General features: G+C 37.1%; 1 protein-coding gene across 1 annotated transcript in view; it reads left to right on the top strand.

The window, feature by feature from the left end:
- Positions 1 to 20878, top strand: part of MYO16 (myosin XVI) — a 385808-nt gene that overhangs the window by 218411 nt on the left and 146519 nt on the right. The window contains exons 14-16 of the mRNA XM_086741186.1: positions 3950 to 4055; positions 7657 to 7774; positions 15337 to 15484. Coding sequence (XP_086597312.1) covers positions 3950 to 4055; positions 7657 to 7774; positions 15337 to 15484 — 372 coding nt within the window. The remainder of the gene's footprint in view (positions 1 to 3949; positions 4056 to 7656; positions 7775 to 15336; positions 15485 to 20878) is intronic.

Here is a 20878-nt window from a genome sequence, read left to right as displayed (position 1 = left end):
GGATATTTTGTAATTAACTTCCTTCTGACTGCATTTTGCTCCTGCTGTTCAAGATATGAAAATGCATTATGCACTGACAAGATAAGTGAGGACCTGCCTAGGAAGCCTAAGTACAGTTCATAGGCTTATTAAAACCTAAGGATCCTTAGTCAATCAAGCCAATGGTTTATGGGATGCTGATGGCTAATTTGATGAATCAAAAAAGCATAATGAATATATCAAATGAAATGTTATCATTTTTCTGTATGTTAGCAACCAGGAATGTCAATATCCAGGGGTTTTGTTGTGATATAAATCACATTTTAAAGCCAAGTAGTCTGGGACAAAAATAAATCCTTGTCTTTTAAAGTGGAATGCCTTGAAAGCTTTTGATTTCCTCAGTTCAGTGTCACCACAGGTATTCTGTTGAAATTAGTAATCTTTAATTTTTGCGTTACAATTCAATGTATTGTAAGTGCAATGGACAACTGTAGTGCAGTTATAGATTTGGACATCCTATTTATAATTAAAGAAATGTTTAGAAATTCCTGTTTAGTTTACTTTAGAAATATAATTTCCAACTAACATACAGGCTTGTTCAGTTACAGATATCACTACAGATGATACAAAACACATTATTTTATGTTTAGTAGTCTTGCTTTCATGTATTTATTTCAAATGTAGAAACCTCAGTCACAGAGCAAGAGCCAATGTCTCGCTTATGTACTCTTCAAACTGAGAAGAAAGAAATTATTCTGGTCCCCCAAAAGCAAGCTGCTTCTTTCTTCTGTGGCTATATCTTACAATCAGGGTGGGAATTTAAAGTAGTAATGCTCATAGTTTAGGGTGGTACAGTAGGAGATTGGTTTCAGAAGCTCATACAAGACAACACACACATCTGTGCTGATCTAAGTCTTCCTTTAAAACTGGTGGAAATCTTATATGAACAAATTCTGTCAGAAGTTTTCTGGCATTTCTGATTATAATTCAAGTACTGCAGGAGTAGGGTTTTGATGATATTGTGTCTCTCTTTCAGCAGCCAAATTCTGGTGAATTCTGACCCCTGAACTGTACTCTAGCAACCACTTTAGCCAACAAGCTCCTGTGACACTGCTAGACAGAATGTCAGTCACTGTAAAATTAACATCTGAGCTGAGAACGTCAAATCTTTGCATCTGTGTCACTGCAATGTTTAGGAAACAGCAATCTTGGGCAGAACTATTCAAGAAGGGACAGAAACTGTCCATTTTGTGTACCCTTGCATGGTCCTGCTTTATCTGGGCCACAGTTAGCTTGCAGTGAAAACAAAACGTGGCTTTATTTAAAAATTGAAACAGATTAATTGTTAAGTGGGGAAGCTTATGGTGAACACTCCAGTTCAGGGTTTGCTTAAGAAGGCATTTTTCTGCTTTTTATTGTAATTTCCATGCCTGCTTTTTAATACTAGAAAAAAACCCAAAGTCACATCAAATGCTGCTTTAGCATCTCTTCTGGTCCCGCCCTGCCAATTTCTGCAGTTGTGAGAAAGATTTTTTGAAAAATACTCCCATCCTGCTAATCCTGGTAAAGCCTTATGTTAAAGAAGCTATTTTTGGCAGATGAAGTTGGGCCTGAGCAAACAAAATAATAAAATACTATAAAAATTCTTAAATATCAAGTCTTGTTCAGCCCTCAGAATAATACAAATATTTGTCTGCTAGATATTAAGGGCAGTACACAAGTTGAACAAGTTGTGAGTTGTTGCAAACTGTGAATTATTTCAGATCTGATTTTCAAACCTATATGAATACTTCTGCTTAGTGGCATCATCTGTAACTGTGACTGTACTAAACTTCAGAGATGTTTTAACTTCAGAGAAGTTTCTTAACAGCTAAAATAACCAAAGAGCCACTATTGCTAATCCTGTTGATAACCTATGGTATAGTGATAGCAGATTGGCAGCTATGATTTTGGATTAAGCATGTTGTGAAGAGACAAAATTATTTCATCATCATGACACACAGGTGCCAGCGGAGTGGTCAATGTGAGTGGGCAGTAGGAGGTGGTGTGGGAGGGCGGAGGCAAGACAGATGACAAGACAGATTTATATCTGTCTGTAAGCTCACTGACTTTCTGGATAATACAGACTTAAGATCAGTAATTTGCAAGAGTATGAAATGTCTCTAGGGGAGGAATATCACATGACTATGGCCTGTTTCACTTTTTTTTTTTTCTGTTCCTGTTAGTAGTAACAGACAAAGGAACATGGAATTTGGACGCTGTTGTTATAAAGACAGAAGGCTAATGCTACTTTTTAAGAATACAGGCAGCATGGTACAATTAGCATTTGGAGAGTGAAGTCATTGTTAAGAGGGCAGAGGTGTGTGCAGATTTTAAAGGGTGACATCAAGTATCATCTGACTTGAAAACTCTTTCAGAAAGTCAGAAGCTGAAGATCTGAGCAAGGGATTGTGCACTTACGGAGCACCTTGTCAATCCTGTAGAGATACTAGTTCCATCTTAGTTGTGACAGTGACCTAGAGTTCACCCGATTTCTTTCGTTCTAAGATCTGGTTTAAACATGGCTTTGTGACCTGTTATTTGAGACCTTTGCATAACATATATCCAAGTTACAAACCTTTGCAGTCTTTGACCACAATCATCCTAATGATGCCAATAGGAGTTTGAAGTCCTGGGTCAGACTCCAGCTTGTTATAGAAACATGGACGACATAGATAAAACAATTCAACACATCGCATACAGTAATGAGACATCTGTCTTGTCACCTAAGACTACAGCTTCCCAGCGAAACAAATAAGATATTTGCCAGAGCTGCATGTATGTCTCTTAAGAGTTGAATTATTTTAAATGGTGCGGAGATCCCATCCCTGATCTTTTTGTCCTTCCCTCTTTTGTTTCTTCTTTTATTTAATTGACTTGTCCTTTGAAGTGAGATTTGAATAGATAAAGCAGTGGCCAGACAGATACTGCTGCTCTCTCATTTTCAGAAACTAAACTATACAGATAACATAGTGACCAGCCAGCATTGCCATTGTACTTGTGAAAAATCTAACTGGCTGTTGTAGAAACAACCTTTAAAATTTAATCAAGCAGATAAATGAAGGAGGAGCATCAAATTACATTTTGTTTGTTTCAGTTGTCTATAAAGAAAACAACTTCTTATAATTCAAGTAAGAAATTCTTACATTAATTTTAATCAGACTTCACTATCTTTTCCATCTCTTTTGTTTCATTTCCTTCCTTCTGCATGCTTAAAGTGCATCACTGAGTTTACTTCCTTCCTCCATCCCTCCACTTTTTTGTTGTTTCTTCCTACTCTCATTGTTCATATTGCCTTTTATCTTGTTTTCTTTGATCGTTTTCCCCCTCAGAGATTCTCATTCTTTGGAATATATATTCCACATCATGAGCAAGAAATTAAGTGAAACAGGATCACTGAAGTTGGTGTGTATTGCACTGCAGAAACTGGGCAGGTTGTAAAATTAATAATCTTTTCCTTTTCCTTCCTGTTCCTTTCCTGTTTCCTTTCCCTTCTTCCTATTATATTCTACACTTCCCTTCCCTTTTCTTCTGACTCCCATCATTACCACAGCAATATTTCCCCATCTGCAAGTAGAACCAGGCAGCATAAGTAGGCTCCTTTGCTGGACAGAAGATAAAGGAGGAGATAAAATCTTTATACAAATACCTTCAAAACGGCTTGAAAGCTTTAAGTCTGATTGGCTTGGCTTGTGGTACAAGACAATATAGCTTGACAGCTCTGACAGCCCTCATGAACGTAGTCAGCCAGTCTATCTCCTATGTTCTGTTCTTTATTATTTGCCGTCCGTAAACCTTCTGTTATTTGAAATGAAAGTTTGACTGAGATATCTTAAATCCAATCAAACAGAGCTAGCAGTGAATATAAATCACATATCAAATGTGAAAAAAACAATGATTCCTTCCTCTCTTTCTTCCTGTCGTCTTCCAGTGGAGAAAGTGGTTCTGGGAAGACTGAAGCCTGCAAACAGATAGTGAAGCACCTCACTTGCAGAGCCAGCTCCAGCAGAAATACCTTTGATACAAAGATAAAACATGTAAGTAGCATTCTTAACACTCAGTAGAACAAAGCAAAAATCTGGCCTCATAGATAGGCAAAGACACTTGAACTGTAAGGAAAAAGGCATCTGCTATGCCTTTCCCTGAATTGACCTGAATGAGGATTAAGCTCACATTGATGTGATGAGAAAATACTGAAAAATGGAAGCCAGTTTTGTTTCTGTATGTTTTAGTGACTTTGGAAAGCAGTGTTTCAAGGAACAGGAAACATTTATGTGATAAGGTACTGTCTCCTAAATGTGTACTAATTGCCCTCAGTAAGTAAATAAATGTGTCTATGTAGTTGTGGTGGTGCTTCTCTGGATGGTATAAGAAGTGCTGAGGCATTTGAAGTAATAGTATGTAAGACAAACAGGAAAGTTGCAGGAAAATGGCAAGGACTGAACAAAGGTATATGGCCCAGTATTTGTATAGTAAATGTATTTATGGAATAGGCAAGAGTTCTGAATATCTGTCGTATTTAATTCCCTCAGCAGAAAAGAATTCTGCCCAGTGCGTAACGCAATTGTGAGAACCTGCTTCATGTATCAGATGAATTGGTCTTCTTTCTAGTACATTGTAAATGCAAAGTTTTTGTTGGACTGGACATTGCAACTCATGTTTCATTGTTACAGCTGTTACAGGACTGTAAAGGTTCATACTGACATTTTAAATCATGCTGAACTCTAGATTGCAATTCAAACTCTTTCAAAAAATTTTCTTTTCCTGATGAAACTTCTCATCTGACATCCCAGCTCAGAGGCAGATTTACACAGAATGTTTTAGCATGGTCTGCATTGTCATAACTCAGTTCTGAGTTTTATACTTCAAAAAAGTATGTTTAGACTCTTTCACACACTCTGGTGACTTTCCTCTACAGCACTTACAGTCAACCCAAGATACAGATTTGTTTTATTTTTTTTTAGCTTTCACTTGTCACATGCGTGATATTCAGCAGAACCCTAGAATTTTTTGTTGTGGGTTATTTTAAAAGCATCACATGCATCATTCAAAACACACTGCTTTCTGTCTGATCTGTGCATTATTTAGTACAGAAAGATAATAAAATAGTGTCAGAAGTACAACTGACACTAACAGGCAACCTACAAATCAGGATTATTGGGATGTAGGAAAGGCAACAGATACACTGGTTCATATTTTGTACATTCTAGCTGATAAGGTAATAGAAGTCCTATGGATTTGGGGTAGATTTTAGAAAACATGTTGCATCTGTGTTTTTTTGAAAACATTTTAAAAAGCCTGATGACGCTGAAAACACTACAACTGAATAAGCTGTAGCTTTACTTTACTTCATGTAGTCATACAATTGCCATCTTAAAGTGTTTTTCACAGTGATACCTGATTCATCAATGATGTTCTTAAACTGACACATTTAATCAAGGTTTCAGTAACAAGGTTAAGAACACCCTTGTTATCTTTTCACTTTTTAAATTTAAATTTCAAAGTCTAGTATTGCAATAATAGCATTATATAGGGACAGTACACTTTTACTTTATTTTAAACCCAAGAGCCAGATCTAAAAGTGACATCTATTTCTACTGTGGGTTTGGGTTTTTTGGTTTTTTTTTTTGTTTTTTTTTTTATTTACTAACTACAGAGGTTTACTTACAGTTTTGAACTGATCAGGCCATAAATGTTATTCAAGTAGAACTGCAAAATTCAGGTCAGATCCTCCAAATCTTTTTCTTTCCTAGTGCTCAGATTAAGTAGTGAGTAGAAAAACTAGAGTAAATAAGTAACTTTGTGACTAGACAACTGAAACCTCTGTGTTTTAGATACAAAAATGGCAGCAAATGTTTGAATACAAATATGGCAGCAGTGGGAATCAGGAGGTGTGGAAAGTAGTCTTGTATCTGCTGCAACTTGTCTTCTGACCACAGGAAAATTCCCAGGGACAGCCATCAGGATACAGTGCAAATGAAATAAGATGTTCTCCTCCCTTGAGAACAGGAATCAATGTGGGAGGGAGCTGACCAGGCCTAATTTTCTCAGTCTAAAAATTAGTTAACTTTGCAGACTACTTTAACCCACTGTACATCTCTGTAGGAAACTGAACAGCAATCCCTAACATGCAGTTGTTACCCTGCTCCCTGACACACTTTAAATCCCCAACAAGTCCTCTGGTCACAGTTCAGAGGACAGCACGTGCCAGGGACCATTTACAATGTCCACCCTATTCTGCAAAAGAAGAGGTGGAGGACTGAATGTAAACCTTACTGTGCCACTTACCATAGAAGATAGAGAGTTCTGTTCCTGGTCCTGTTTAGTTTAATAGTATAGATGTAGCCATACGTGTCAATGAGTCTTGCTCAACGTGGGCAGAAGAGAATCATCACATATTAAGAAAAATGGTTATAGAAGAATCTTTTGTAACGAGCTTAGATGGGACACCTGACTTAAGACAGCGAAGGCAGATGTAGCAGATCTCAGCCATGGGAAATCAAGTAGAAATTCTGGTTTAGTTGCCTTTTAATGAACACAATAGCCTGACTTAATTCCTGCTGCAGTTATGCATAGCACCATTAAAGTTAATAAAGCTGCTCGGGTTAAACCAAGTGCTGAATGAGCCTAATGAGCAAATACATCCTAAACAACTCTGCTAGAGTGGAAGCAAAGCTAGGCTGACTAGTTTTCTGCTGCCACCTACTGCACAGATACCTGTTTTAGTTAACAATTCTGAAGGGTCTGATTTTTAGAGCTTCTGTCTCTGTGATTGGAGCCACACGTTATCTGTGCCACTGCACAGCCCTGTTGATTCCTACCTCTCCGCATCTAGGTCACCCAGCTTCAGCAAACCATTGTTTTATCAGAGTATAATGGTGTATTGAGGCCACATTGCAATCAGTTTCTTAGGATGCAAAACAGGAAAGTGCTGAAGGGAATCCATTTAGTGTAAGAAACTAATTATAAACAGAAAAGGTAACTACAGAGAAAATATGGAATAAAGATGGCATATTTAATATTTTTTATTATTTTTTAAATTTTTAGTCTTTTAAAAAGAGTTACTGTGACCATGAAGATGTAACATAGAAATGCATTGGTGAGAGATGCTATTAAAAAGTCAGAATCTATGTTTTTCCTCACTTTTTCACTAATATAATGTTAAAGTAATTCTATTTGAAATCAATAATTTATGCCATTTCTGGCATTGTATAAAGCTTGTAAATTCCTTTGGTTGGTTATTAGGATCGACTGACTGTAACTTTACATGCATAGCTGCCTTCAAAGATTCTAATCTTTTTGCTAAGCATGCCAGCTCTGGGCATATGACTCCAGTCACTTGTATCCAAACTACCAGTAAGGACACAGCTCAAGTGGGAGCCATTGTCTTTGCTCTTCCATGTACAGATTCTGCTATTCTGTCAGCACTTTTAGTTTTTCTTTTGAGCTATGTTACCTTAAGTTATGTTTAGAAAAAAAAAAAAACTCTCAAGGAATTAGTTAAATTCCAATCTGAAAAAGAGTCTTTTTGTTCGTTTGTTTTTCCTGTTATTGATCACAAACCAACCTCACTGATATTTATTTAAATATATTCCTGTTTATTTCCTCTGTTATTACTTCTTTACCATTGTCTTGCAGGTAAACTGTATCTTGGAGGCCTTTGGACATGCTAAGACACCCCTGAATGATTTTTCCAGCTGTTTTATAAAATATTTTGAGCTACAATTTTGTGAGAAGAAAAAAGCATTAATTGCAGGTAAGTATCATTTCATCTGTTCAATGGTTTTCTTTTGATATCACCCACAGACAAGTAGATCAGGGATCCCAGTGTGTCACACACACAGAGTTAGGCATCAATGGCCTTAGAGTATGTGAAAGAGGCAAGGGAGTTTTCGGGAGCGTCAGAGGAACATGTTTAGTAGAATGTGAATTCACAGGGTGTCAAGAGTAGTGTGCAGCATTAAGAGGGAGAGCCCTTTTTTATGCAACCACGAGGTGGCAGAGAAAGACAAGAAAAAAAAAAATACCACCTATTCCTCTTACATTTCCCAGGAAATCTCATTCCCTTTGCAGCTGACATTAATAAACTGTGATAGCTGTGTCTTGCTGTGAAATAGAAGTAACAAAGAGATTATTTTTTGCACTTGTTTCTAATATTATATTGGGTATTTTAAGTATTTGTGTGTATATATTATATATTTAATTTCAGTATATTTAGTTATCACAGTTACATGGCATGCACGCTTTTTTCTCTTTTTGTAACACACACAGAGCAGAAGCACAAACAGATGAAAACGATACTAATTTTGAAAGGTTAAGCATATGAACACTAGAAAATGCCAGAATTGAAGTTGTCTGAGATACTCTTGAGTTGTCTTGTGCATACAAATTTAATGCTGTTGTTTTTCCACCCTGCCCCAGCTTCATTCAATGCAGAGAATGGTCTATATTTCTTCAGTGATCTGCTATTAAATAGTTTGTTTTCCCTTCATTGATCCATATGTGGCTTGTACTGCTCTAAAACTGCTTATTCTGCTCTAAAAACTGAATTCTAGTTTTTCTGTGGATTTTCTATGTTATTCATCAATATTTTTCACTGTATGAGCTTTTCAGATGCATAAATGGCTTCATTTTCACAGTACTTCTGACGTAAGGTTGTGTCATTCATTTCCTCAAGATGAGGAACAGAAGCCTCAAGGCCTTAAGACCATGTGTTCCCACAATTTTTGGGTGCCTTGCTTGAGATTGAAGGGACTTGAGCTTTCAAGCAGCTTTACCCAGACTTGTCAGTTTAATTCACAGCCCTTGTCTGTGAATGATATAAATATGGAATCAGTTAACCAGTTTCTTGTGTCAGTTTTCTTGTACACTAATACTATGGTTTTACCGCTTTGAAACCATAGGGATTAAATGAGAAAATGTAGGGGTAGTCAAGTCCAATAAAAAAAGATAAACAAATTACTTATCTGGAGCTCCCATCATAAGAAGGACATGGACCTGTTGGAGAGGTTCCGAAGGAAGGCCACAAAGATGATCAGAGGGCTGGAGCAGCTCTCCTATGAGGACAGGCTGAGAGAGTTGGGACTGTTCAGCCTGGGGAAGAGAAGGTTCCAAGGAGACCGTACAGTGGCCTTCCAGTACCTAAAGGGGGCCTACAGGAAAGAAACTCTTTAGCAGGGCCTGTTGTGATGGGACAAGAAGTAATGGTTTTAAACTAAGGAGGTAGATTCAGACTAGATATTAGGAAAAAAAATTTTACGCTGAGGGTGGCAGAACACTGGAACAGGTTGCCCAGAGAGGTGGTGGATGCCCCATCCCTGGAAACATTCCAGGCCAGGTTGGATAGGGCTCTGAGAAATCTGATCTAGTTGGAGATGTCCCTGGTCCTTGCAGGGGGGTTGGACTAGATGACCTTTTAAGGTCCCTTCCAACCCAAACTATTCTATGATTCTATCATCCCCAAAAATTTACGAATTGAATTGATTACTGTTACCAAATTTAAGGTAGACAAAATTTGTGTAATTTAGAGTCAAGATTGAAAAGCCCCAGTCCAGCAGTAAAAGTGGTTTTTATATTTGTTTAAATTGCAGTTGTTCATACTGTTCGATTTGCATTGTAGATGTTGCCTTTTCTAGACCGCTACTAAACATCACTTCTGAGTGAAATTGTCCCAGATTTACGCTACCATAAATGAGGAAAGAATGAGACGTTATCTTTGGCTAGTTTAAATCTCACCAAGTGATTCTCTGTATCTATTTGCAAGGTCATTTGCAGCAGTATTTACTGCACTGCACTGTTTAAACATGAATGACAAATGTAAATTGCAGAGCACCTGATTCTGCTGACACATGAACTTATAACTTATTGAGGCAAACTGGGCTAAATATGTCTGATTTGTAAACAATAATCTAAGTGACACTAGACTGCTCCATCAAAGGGTTTAGGTTGTTTAAACTCGTTAACAGACAGATCTTAAGGGTGGAGATCGCTAATAATTCACTAAGGAAGGGGCATGCAAAGTACATTTTATTATAGAAGGTAAGCACAAGGTAGCATTCCTTGTGTATTGAGTGGACATCAGCAAAGTTTGTGACAGCTTTTTGTTCATGCTGAAGTTCTTTTATGCCTAAACCCTGGAAATGCTCCAGCTTTTGTCACATAAGGGTTATTTTTATAGCAGAAAGTCTGATATACCTAAATAACAGAAACCTTGGCCATAACATTCTTCTACAGGCTTGATTCAATGTCTCATAAACTGGACTTTTGCCACAAAGTTTTGAAAACAAGGATGGAGCTCTTGAGTGTGGTTCTACTCAAAGCCACTCTGGCTCTTGTTTCTGATGACGTGTGCTGCAATGTTGGGTTCAAATGGGAGTTTTTCTGTGAAGAGAGGCTTTGTGGTCATTGTAGTTTAGTCCTAGTCACCACACAGTTTCTCACTCACCCTCTCCCTCCCTAGTGGGATAGAGGAGAGAAATTGGGAAGAAAGGAAAACTCATGGGTTGAGATGAAGACAATTTACTAGAATAGCAAAGAAAAATAACAATAATAACAGAATATAATGATACTAATACTAATATACAAAATTTAAAAATACACAATTTCTCACCTCCTGATGTCCCAGTGACTGATACAGCCTGTCCTAAGCAGGAATCGCTAAAAGGAAACTGAGCAGCAAGCAAAGGAGCAAGGGGCGGGGGGGCAGGGAGGGAGAGGGAGATGCCCTCCCTTCTGGCCAACCCTCAGTTATATACTGAGCATGGCGTTTATGGCATGGAATACTCTCTTTGGCCACTTTGGGTCAATTATTCTGTCTGTATCCCTCCCAGCTTCCTGCACCTGCATCTTAGTGAGACCTGGCAAGCCAGACAGTGTCCTTGGTCTCATTAGCAACAACTCATATCATCAGAGTAGTTTATCAACACTCTTCACGTACCAAATCTAAAACACATCAGCTACTGAGAGGAAAATTAACTCCATCCCTGTGGAAACCAGGACAGTGGTCAGGTATCTTTCATTGCTTTTGTCCAATCAAAGAAATGGAGAAGGTATCGCCCAGATTAAGTTGTTGTTCTTTGTGACTGGATAAGATAAGGCAGTGGAAACTAGTAAAAAGTCTTACATCAGAACAAATACAGAATAAACTACAGGCCAGTGATTTCATTAAGTTTATAAAATAAATTCATGTCTAACAGAATTCAAAGACTGATCTGCCAAAAAATCATAATCATTTGTAGACAGTGATTCATACCCTCTGCATAGTAGTAAAATACTGATTATTGATTTATTTCCAGAAGTAAAATTACTGCATTTAATTTTTATCTGGAAAGGGAGAGAGTAAATGGTCTTTCAGGTAAATTGACATAATTCCCAAGATAAAAGGTCATGTTCTGTCATTTTCCTCAAGTTACTCAAAAAGAAGGTTAGGAAGAGAAAATCAAGCCCGACAAACTTATTCTCTAGATTTTCCTGCCTTGCTTTTCTCAGTCTTAATTTTTTTGAAAAGCAAGGCCTGATTATTTTTTTTAAGGTGCACTGAAATTGGAGGATTTAATTTGATTTGTAAAAAGAAGCAGAATGCATATTTACCTCTGTGTGTTACAAACATTTTTTATCAGTTAAGACATTTCAGGCATGAATTTCTTTTTTTGCTATAAGAAAGACTTCAGCAAGCTAAGCCCTCTTATGTGTTCTTGTACTGTGTTTCAGCTCTAAACTTTCAAATATTATTTTGTCTTTAGCAGTAGCTGTGTTTAGGATAACATGGTTTTTGAGAAAGAGCAGTGTAGTTTCAAAGAATGCATAGCTGGAAGAAAGATTTCACTGGCCACACTTTCAATACAGAGTCCACTTACTGACTTTGTAGCTGCTCAGTAGATTGAGTTATCTGTTAAAGAAGTAGAAATTTCCTTGTGCCTGTAAGCACAGTTAACATTGCACAAAAATGGCAGACTTTACTCTTTTGTTTCACACGTAGATTAATGAATATATCATCTCACTTTGTAGAAAAGCACATTGCCATGATCGTTTTCTTGATGAGCTACTTTAGCTCCATTAAGATGGTGCTGTGTTTAATTCTTGCTGATGAGAAGCTTGGCTCTTCCTAACAGCTCTTCCTGTTGCTGGAGATGCTAACTGAGGTGAACTGTATTTAGCCTGATTAAAGTGGGTGACCTGAAGTACCTGAAAAGAGGTGAATTAATTTGTGTCATCTAAATAAGTGGCATTGCCTGTCATTAAAGTTAAATGTATTAATTAATTAGATAGATGACCTCTGGTAACATTTTTCTTGCTTTTACTAATCAATGAATGTTATAAACACCTGAATGATAGTTGTGAAAGCCTTAGTGAAGATCATTGCACACAAAAAAGAGAAGTGATTAAAGATTAGTAACGGCCTCTTTTCAAATTAATCAATGGTGGAATTAGTTTTACTGAGAAATAAGTTACAAGCACAATAAAAGATGGAAATCATTCTTCAGGTTCATCTATTCTCTTTTACCCTATAGGAATGGTAGGCAGGTAAGGGTTGAGTCGGATGAAAGTCTGTGTCTCGGCCAGTCCTGCTATGATAGGTTAGGATTGCATTGCTCCAATTTGTAGTGTGCTGCAAAGTTACTGGAGCCAGAAACATATCTTGCTACCAGCTAAATGATTTCCCAAGCGTGCACTTTTACTTCCAGCACAGTTCTTTTTTTCCATAGTGTAGCAACAGAGGGCTGAATGGCTCATACACAATTTCCCATAATGTAGGTTCCATAATAGCAGGAGTTCACTTCTGCTTGTTGTAGGGTGATTAAATGGGCCAGATCATGTCTCTGTGGTTCAGCAAGTCAGCTGTACAACTCTTCTCTGTCAGTCCTACTGTCTCTTCTGTAGCTTGAACCCCAGGCATAGTTTTGGTTGCCAGCACACATGTCAAGCCATGCCTGTACTGTTGAAGGGGTGGAAGATGCCCCTGGGTAGTGTACCACTGACCTTCCGTACTGTTTAACTGGGATGTGTCTGGGATAATTTGGCCTGTGCAGAGTAGCACTTTGTGAGACTGTACATAGTTATACTTAGTTCAGGGACTACACTTAATTGTTGAGACCTTTCTCAAAACAATATGTTCAAGATTGACCAATTTTATTTCCCTCCACTCTGTGCTGTCTTTCAACAGTATTCTCACAGGCTACATTCCCTCATACACACAACTTCAAGTTTGCTGCATTTAATTTAACAGTATAGACAAAAACTTAGAGCTCTTCAAAAGATACTTAGGTGAAATTTACAATATAATTACCAGACAAATACAACTGGTATAGCAATAACCAAGCTAGCTCTGAATGAGCTGCTGTGGATATTAGCAATTCAGTGGTGGCAGGACTATGACATTCTGGCTTCTAGCCTAGCCATTAGGCTAATGCAACTATGGTGCTTCTGATGCACACTCTCACTCACCAGATCTAACCTGCATAACTTTGATTAGCATTGCATTGGGCAATAGCTTTGAATCTGAAACCGATTCTGAAAATATTGTTTAATTATCCACATCTTTAGAAATCTTTAAAGTCCCACTCTACCTTCAAACTTCAGGTCTCTCAGGCACATGAAGAAATGCAACAGTTTTGACTGCACTGAAGAACTCTGCTGTGAGGGTGGTGGAACACTGGCACAGGTTGCCCAGAGAGGTGGTGGGTGCCCCATCCCTGGAAACATTCCAGGCCAGGTTGGACGGGGCTCTGAGAAATCTGATCTAGTGGAAGATGTCCCTGCTCCTTGCGGGGGGTTGGACTAGATGACCTTTTAAGGTCCCTTCCAACCCAAACTATTCTATGATTCTATGAATTTATGCTTAATGCCAGCTTGCTTCAAAAAAGTTAAAAAAAAAAAAAAAAGAAAATTCTAGGAAACCATGAGTGGCTCTAAAATGGTATGTGTTCAGAGAACATGCTGTGCTGCGGGATACATGTACCGGTATTTTCTATCACTTAATGTTCAAGAGCTACTTTCAGTTCATAAACCTCTGCTTACAGGGTTTTGAAAATATAGCTCCTCCATTGCTGAGAAGTGCAGCTTATCCTCTAAATTCAACAGCCTTTTCCAGGGTAAAGATGTTCATTAAGTCCCTGTGAAAGCTCTGTCATGTTGCAGAGATTGAAAAGCAGAAAGCTGCAACAGAATGTATGGCATCCTAGCAGTGGGGGTGCTCTGTTGTGTATGAAGGGACATGCTTCTGGTATTTGCACCACAGCTAGTATTTAGGCAATGATGAGATAAAGTATACAAACAGTGGGGTAAGTGGGAGCTGGAATCAGATCCTTGCTCACAGAGAAGGCCCTGACCTCTAGTTACGGATAGGCATTCACTTGTTCTCTGTAGCCTGCTGCGTCTGGAACTGCATGGTGGTATACATTGGGTGGAGGGCTTAGTGTATACCTCTCTGTCTCTTCACAAATAACTCTAAAATGCCTGTAATCTGGTGAAGCAGGTGAATGTATCTGAGGTTCCAGTATTTCCTGTGCTTCTGTGCTTTGCCTCTTTCAGAACCTTAGTGAGTCTCAGGTTATGTGTGATCCTGTAATCTGCATTTCTGTAGGCAAATTGTGGTCAGGTTCATCCTCCTTCACCTTCTTCTCAGATGTGCTTATTCACATGGCTTCTCATTTGGCCAGCTCATCATGACCCTTCTCAGATGGCTATGTTGCCCCAGGCACAGGTTTGTCAGCTTGTTGATGACCAGTTCTGCAGAGGATTTGTCTCTTTGTAGCCATCTACAAGTAGCCATCTAGATGTAGAGAATATACTAATCTAAACTATTAATCTGAGCATTCTTGATTGCCAACAGAGAAAGAGGAAATGGTTCCAAGGACAGTTTTTCCAAGATATCTTGAAGCTCTCTTGCATCTTTCTCTCTCTATTTAAGAAGGAGCTTAGAATAGCTGGAAGTGCTCAGATGGCTACACTTCGGTGAGATGACTAACAGCTTGTCTCTTAGAAAGTCTTCCCAAATATGACAACTGGTTCCTCAAATAAGTAAAACAGAGTACAAATCAACATCATTATCTTTAAAATGGCTTACTTAATTTTAATGATAATATAAGACAGTAAGTAAAGACATTTGTTCCACTCATTTAAATGGAATTAGGAGTTTATATGTGATTTATATGGAAACTCACGGTAGAATGAATGGTGATATTTTTGATATCGTGGTCACCTCAAACTGTTTTATAAGAAACACTGTTTGTTCTTCAGTCTTGAAATGGTGAATGGTTTAAAATATATATGTTTTGAGCAGTTATTATAATGATTAATTTATTTTTTTTTCTCAATCAGCTAGGATTTATACATACATGTTGGAGAAGTCTCGTGTAATTACACAACCTCTCAACCAGAGTAATTTTCATGTTTTTTACTTGATGATGGATGGTCTGTCTTCTGAAGAAAAATACACCCTGTACCTCAGTAATTTGTCTGCACACAGGTAGGAAAACAACTTTATATTTAGTATCGATATTTAATATATTTAGTATTTATATATTTATTATATTGGTGCTTCTTTGGTGTTGAGGTCCTTCCTCCAATAGTTAACATTTGTGTTGTAACTTTTCAATGAGCTCTGAAATTATGTATTATTTAGTACTTGATCATGAGGATTTAATTCTGGAGTTTGTTTTTTTTGTGTGTTCAAGAAAGACTGTTTTATTAAAATTAGACTTCTCTTATGGAACATGTTGGTTTTGATGAAATTTCACCATATGTAACTGATATTTCCATTTTCATTTTGAAATTTATTTTACCTCATATTTATTAAGAAAAACAGAAACAAAGTTTTGACTGCTTTAAAACCAAGGATTGGATTCAACGGTGAACACCTAAAATTAAGTCTCGGTGTGTCTGTACAAGAGCTGATTGTCTTGGCTCCCATTTGCAATCAAAGATTGAGTCTCTACTCCACTCTATGTAGAGTTATGCATAAATGTGTGCTTCAGGGTGAACTGAACCACATTTATGGCTTCATAAACTGTGATGACTACATCCTTTTTAATAGTAAGAGCTTAAATATAAAGACCTATATATAGATACCTGAATGTGTGTCTAAGGCTGAATACACTCCAAATTTAAGTGGAAGTTTTTGTTTTTTTCGGGAAATTTTGTGAGTATCTCAAAATTTATTAATTCAAGTTCTTTTGGAATGAAAACATATTATTGATTTAGAATTTTAGATTTGCCTTTCTTCATGCTTTCCTGTGTGATTCCTAAGAAGTAACACTGAGATGAGAGAAGCATGATCTTCTCTTAATGGACTAAGTTTGTAATGAATATAGTGAGTAACTGTAAAAAGACCAATAGTATTAAAATTATCTAAAATGAATGTTTTGAATTTTTCATATCTAAACCTTTTTCCTCGTGGATTTTTCTCTCAATTTTTCTGTATTCCACTCGGGCTAGTACTTAACAAAATAGTATTCCTAGATTTAGGGCTTGTAAATAAAAAGATACCATGTTAATTTTTGCAGAAAAAAACTTACTTGATTATGATTTTTTCTTAAACACAAGTATTCGGGCTACTGTTGTTTGGTAATATTTTAAGCTGTTAGCCCTTCTGGTATTATACAGAATAGTGTAATGCACTGGCTCTGAAGAAGTTTCTTTACTAAAAATGACCCACTTCAAAAGGAGGGAGGGTAAGAGTTAAATTCTGTGTTTTAAATCCTTTGAAGGCTTTGAAGACCAAAAGGATTCTGATCTCCTGATCATTAATTTATTCCTCTTCTAGCAAAAGTTGTTTGGAATCACTCAGTTTATTCAGAAAATGAAACAGTTTGAAGTTACTTTGCAAGAAGCTCCAACAGGAAAGAACTTAGCAAAAACCTGAATAATTTGATTCAGATGAACAAAGCTTTATCTGATAAGATATCTGATAAGCATCCAAAAAGAACAAAATAGTATTTTTGAATAGATGTCTGAACATTGCAGTGCCAACTCTTTAGAAGTAATTTATGGCTGAACATTTGCATAAAGCTGCTTTTATCAGTAAAGCTTTGCTTTGGCTACATAAAGTAGATTGTATCTTGCATTATTGAGAGAGAGCTTGGGCCAAATATTTCTTACCTTAGACTTCTGAGTGTAGTAGTTCAGTGGGCCAGATCTTTCTTGTTTGATAGAGTTAAACTAGGGGTAAATTTCTACAGCAGCAAACTCATACATGAACCAGAAAGCAGGATTTGGCCTCTGTTATAAATGGATGATTTCTGGCGTAATTGAATTTTAATGAGATCATATTGTTCTGGGAACATCAATAAGGGAATTTGTCGTGTTCGCTTTAAGCAAGTGTAATCTTGACTCTAACAGCAAATTTAATTAGATAACAGCTCTTTTGCAACTATAGATGGTTCCTGCCCAACTGATTTTTAATAATTTTTCTGTTCCTCTTTGCATTGTTTAATATTGTACCTTTATGTAGAAGTTTGAACAATCTTAGTAAATAATGGCTGTTAAGTTCATAAGATACCCCTGTTTTTTCATTGTTTGCTTAAGCCATTGCAATATGAAAAATGAGACATAGTATTGGTTTTTTATTCCTATTTTAAATACAAGTACCTTAAAGAGTCAAGGTAGTATTGTCAATAGTGGTTATTGTTAGACTTGATGCTGTAAAAGGTGAGAGGTAGTTCATGTATTAAGCAGTATGTAATCCTGGATTAAGCATTAATGTAAATAACTAAAAGGGGAAATCCCTCCCATTTGGAGTCACTGAGAGTTTCAGCAAGGCTGGGGTTTCACCCCAATGTGTAGGGAGAGTTGTCAGGTTTTAATTCTGTGGTGTTTGATGCTTGAGAGGGAGCTTGAGCTCAGAAGATTGAATGTATGTTCTTGCAAGCATTAGCACTGCTAGGGCAGCATATGAAGACAAATTGCTGGTCACTTTCTATCGAACCTCTATACAACTAGGATCTTAAAGTAGCAAGCCATCTAAATCTGTGTAGACAGGGATCTGTATGAGTACATCTCCCAGCATATCTGCATGTGAATCATGATGGATAAAGGCAGAAGCAATTCCTGAAAGGTAAGATAATTTTTCAAGATTTAGCAGGGGAAGCGTATCAGAACTGGAGGTAAGACTCTTGAAAGGGCAAGTTAAAACTTTTTGATTGACAGCAGCTACTCCCATGTGTTCATTACAATCAGAAGCTGATTTTTATCAGCAGATCCTTGATTGAAATTTCCAAAATTTCTATGAATTTGGTGTGTTTCAAAAGAACTGTGGAACTTCATTTATCTTGTGGATAGCCTGTAATACAGAGAGATTAACATTTGAAGTTGTATTCTCAATTTGCCCTTGATATACTCTTTTTTTTTGGTTGTTTTTTTTTTTTTTTTTGCTAGATACAGATACAGTCCATTACTGTAAGCATTGCTTTTCTGGCATGTGAAGTTTAGCCTCATAGTAAGAGTATGCACTAGCTTTTCTAGCACATTAAGTTTAGCCTCATAGTTACAGTAGGTACTATCTTAGTGATGAATCTAGCAATAAAAGTGAAACAGAGCAAAGAAGAGGAGTACCCACGGTGACAGATCAGCTTGTAAATGGTCTTCAACTCTGGTGAAGAATTAAAATGAGTATCATTTTAATGTATTAAAGTGAGAGATCAGAAAGACAAGAAAGAAAAAAATGTGGGAAAAATCTTACAGAAAAAAAAGGTAGAAAGACCTGCTTTTATTATTGTGAGCCAGTTGCTTCTTATTACCATTGATATTCCAGAGCTGTAGTACATATAACAATATAAGAATATCTTTATGTAATAGGTATGTGTAAGATACTCAAACTTACTGTCATTAAAAGTCATGTCATTATATTTGTATATGTATATTAGAAACATAGCTTAAGGCTACTTAACTATAGATTTCAGAAATGAGGGTGGGTTTGGCAGCTGTTCAACTTGATGTCACCATTTGCAGTTTAAGCAAAGTTGTTAGTTCTCTTAATTGATTGTACTGTTACGGCTTTTGGTAGCGTAGGCAAACTGATACAATGCTCTCAATATTGCCAGGTGATTCTGACAGATTTTTTTTAGTCTTCTCTTGTAATGTCAGATCCCTGTCACCCGACATTTATAGGTTGAAATACACTGCTTGTAAATATGTTGCGTGTGTAAAACTGAACAACTTCAAGCTGGGGAAAATCTTCATATACACATTCATGCCGAAGCTGGACTATGGTCAGGGAGTGTATTTTGTGTTTGTACTTTTAGACTGCTGTTCCCAGATGTGCAAAACTTTCCTTCTTCCCATAGGACATTGATGTGCGCTGCAGTGTGTGCTCTCTCTGCCTATGCTGTTTCTCCTATCCTGTAAAAAGCAGTGAAACTCTTCTGCTACAGTAGCTGTAGATCAGTTCACAGAACTGGTGTGTTTTCGTTTAGAGTTTTTCAATGCAGGTGCCATCTTCACTGTCAGTAAGAAAACTTTCCATTAATTTCATGTATAAAGTAGTAATTTTAGTGAAGTGATTTAATTTCTTGTTAAAATCTAAACTGAGCAGAACCTCTTTTATTGATCATTGGGGAAATCATTCCCCAACCTTAATGGTAAGATTGATCTTCGAAAAGGGCTTAGAGATTACAGTGAGTGAAAGTGAATGGTATAGAAAACACCCCAGTAGACATTTTTCAGAGACACTAAGTGCAAAGCCTTCTATCTGATATTTTGTGTGTTTCCAGTCATCATGTTTTCAAACATGCACTAATACAATGTATGCAAAGTGATGATTGTTCTAGCACCATCCATATTGATCCTCAGTCTTCCTTTCCATCTCACACAAGAGCTTAAGATGAGAATTTTTGAGACTGACTGGCCACTTATTCTAGCTTTCCCCAATTCAACATATTTAGGAGTCAGCCTCTTTGTTTTCTAAGTGCTTTAGATATAAAGCCAGGAAGACATTGCATATTTCCATGCCTTCTGTCTTTCTTTTCTTTCCTTTTATTATTGGATGCTGTTTTCCTTTCCAATTGTTTGATTATTTTCTTGTTCAAAATGCAACAGGAAGAAATATCAATCTTGAAAATAACTCAACAGTTTTGCATATCTATGACATTTGTCTACAAATGTAGCTCTGGCAGTCTGATGATACAAGGTAAATTCATAGAGGAAAGGTTAGATCTTTTTTTCTAATTAGTCACACATAATTGTAAAAATAGACATTTTAGGGATGTTTCAGTCCTCTAATGCTCCATGTTCTTTGCTAGTATTCAAGCCTGACAGATCACTTTTTTTCCCCTCATAGATATTCACTTTGATTTAAACTTGCAGTACCCCTATAAAGCCCAGCAGTGTCCATAAAAATCCACAGAGGTGGTTACACAATACCGTTTTGGTCCCTTTGCTTCACAAATTACCTGTTGCTGTTACCTGTGTCTGATGACTAAAGGGAAATCCAAACTGTTAGACTGTCTTACAAAATCGGTTGGATCTAAATACTGTGAATGAAATAACTAGTCTGGAAGGGTTACATCAGATTTTCCCATGAGTGTTATTCCTGCTGGAATAATAATTTCTGTATGCAGTGCCAAGTTACATCACTTCATCAAACTGCCATTAGACTTTGTGTGCTGAAACTCAGCACTCATTGTACCAAAACTCTCAGTCTCACCTCAGTAAAGTCTAGTGTTGAGGCTCCATGAACTTCACTGTTGAGCATCAACTTTGTTTTAAAATCCTGCTGACAGAATAAAGCTCCAGGCAATCAGAAAAGTGGCATTTATTGTATTTAAATTAAGGAGGAAGGTAAAAATGAGACTCAGAGGTTCCTCAGCTGTGTTTCACTTTTCCGTTGTGGAAAGTATGGGCACAGAAGGAGAGAAAAGCTGTGATA

The sequence above is a fragment of the Chlamydotis macqueenii genome, chromosome 1 (assembly GCF_036417535.1).
Source record: "Chlamydotis macqueenii isolate bChlMac1 chromosome 1, bChlMac1.mat, whole genome shotgun sequence".
Classification (NCBI taxonomy): domain Eukaryota; kingdom Metazoa; phylum Chordata; class Aves; order Otidiformes; family Otididae; genus Chlamydotis; species Chlamydotis macqueenii.
This window is presented reverse-complemented; position numbering and strand designations above follow the sequence as displayed.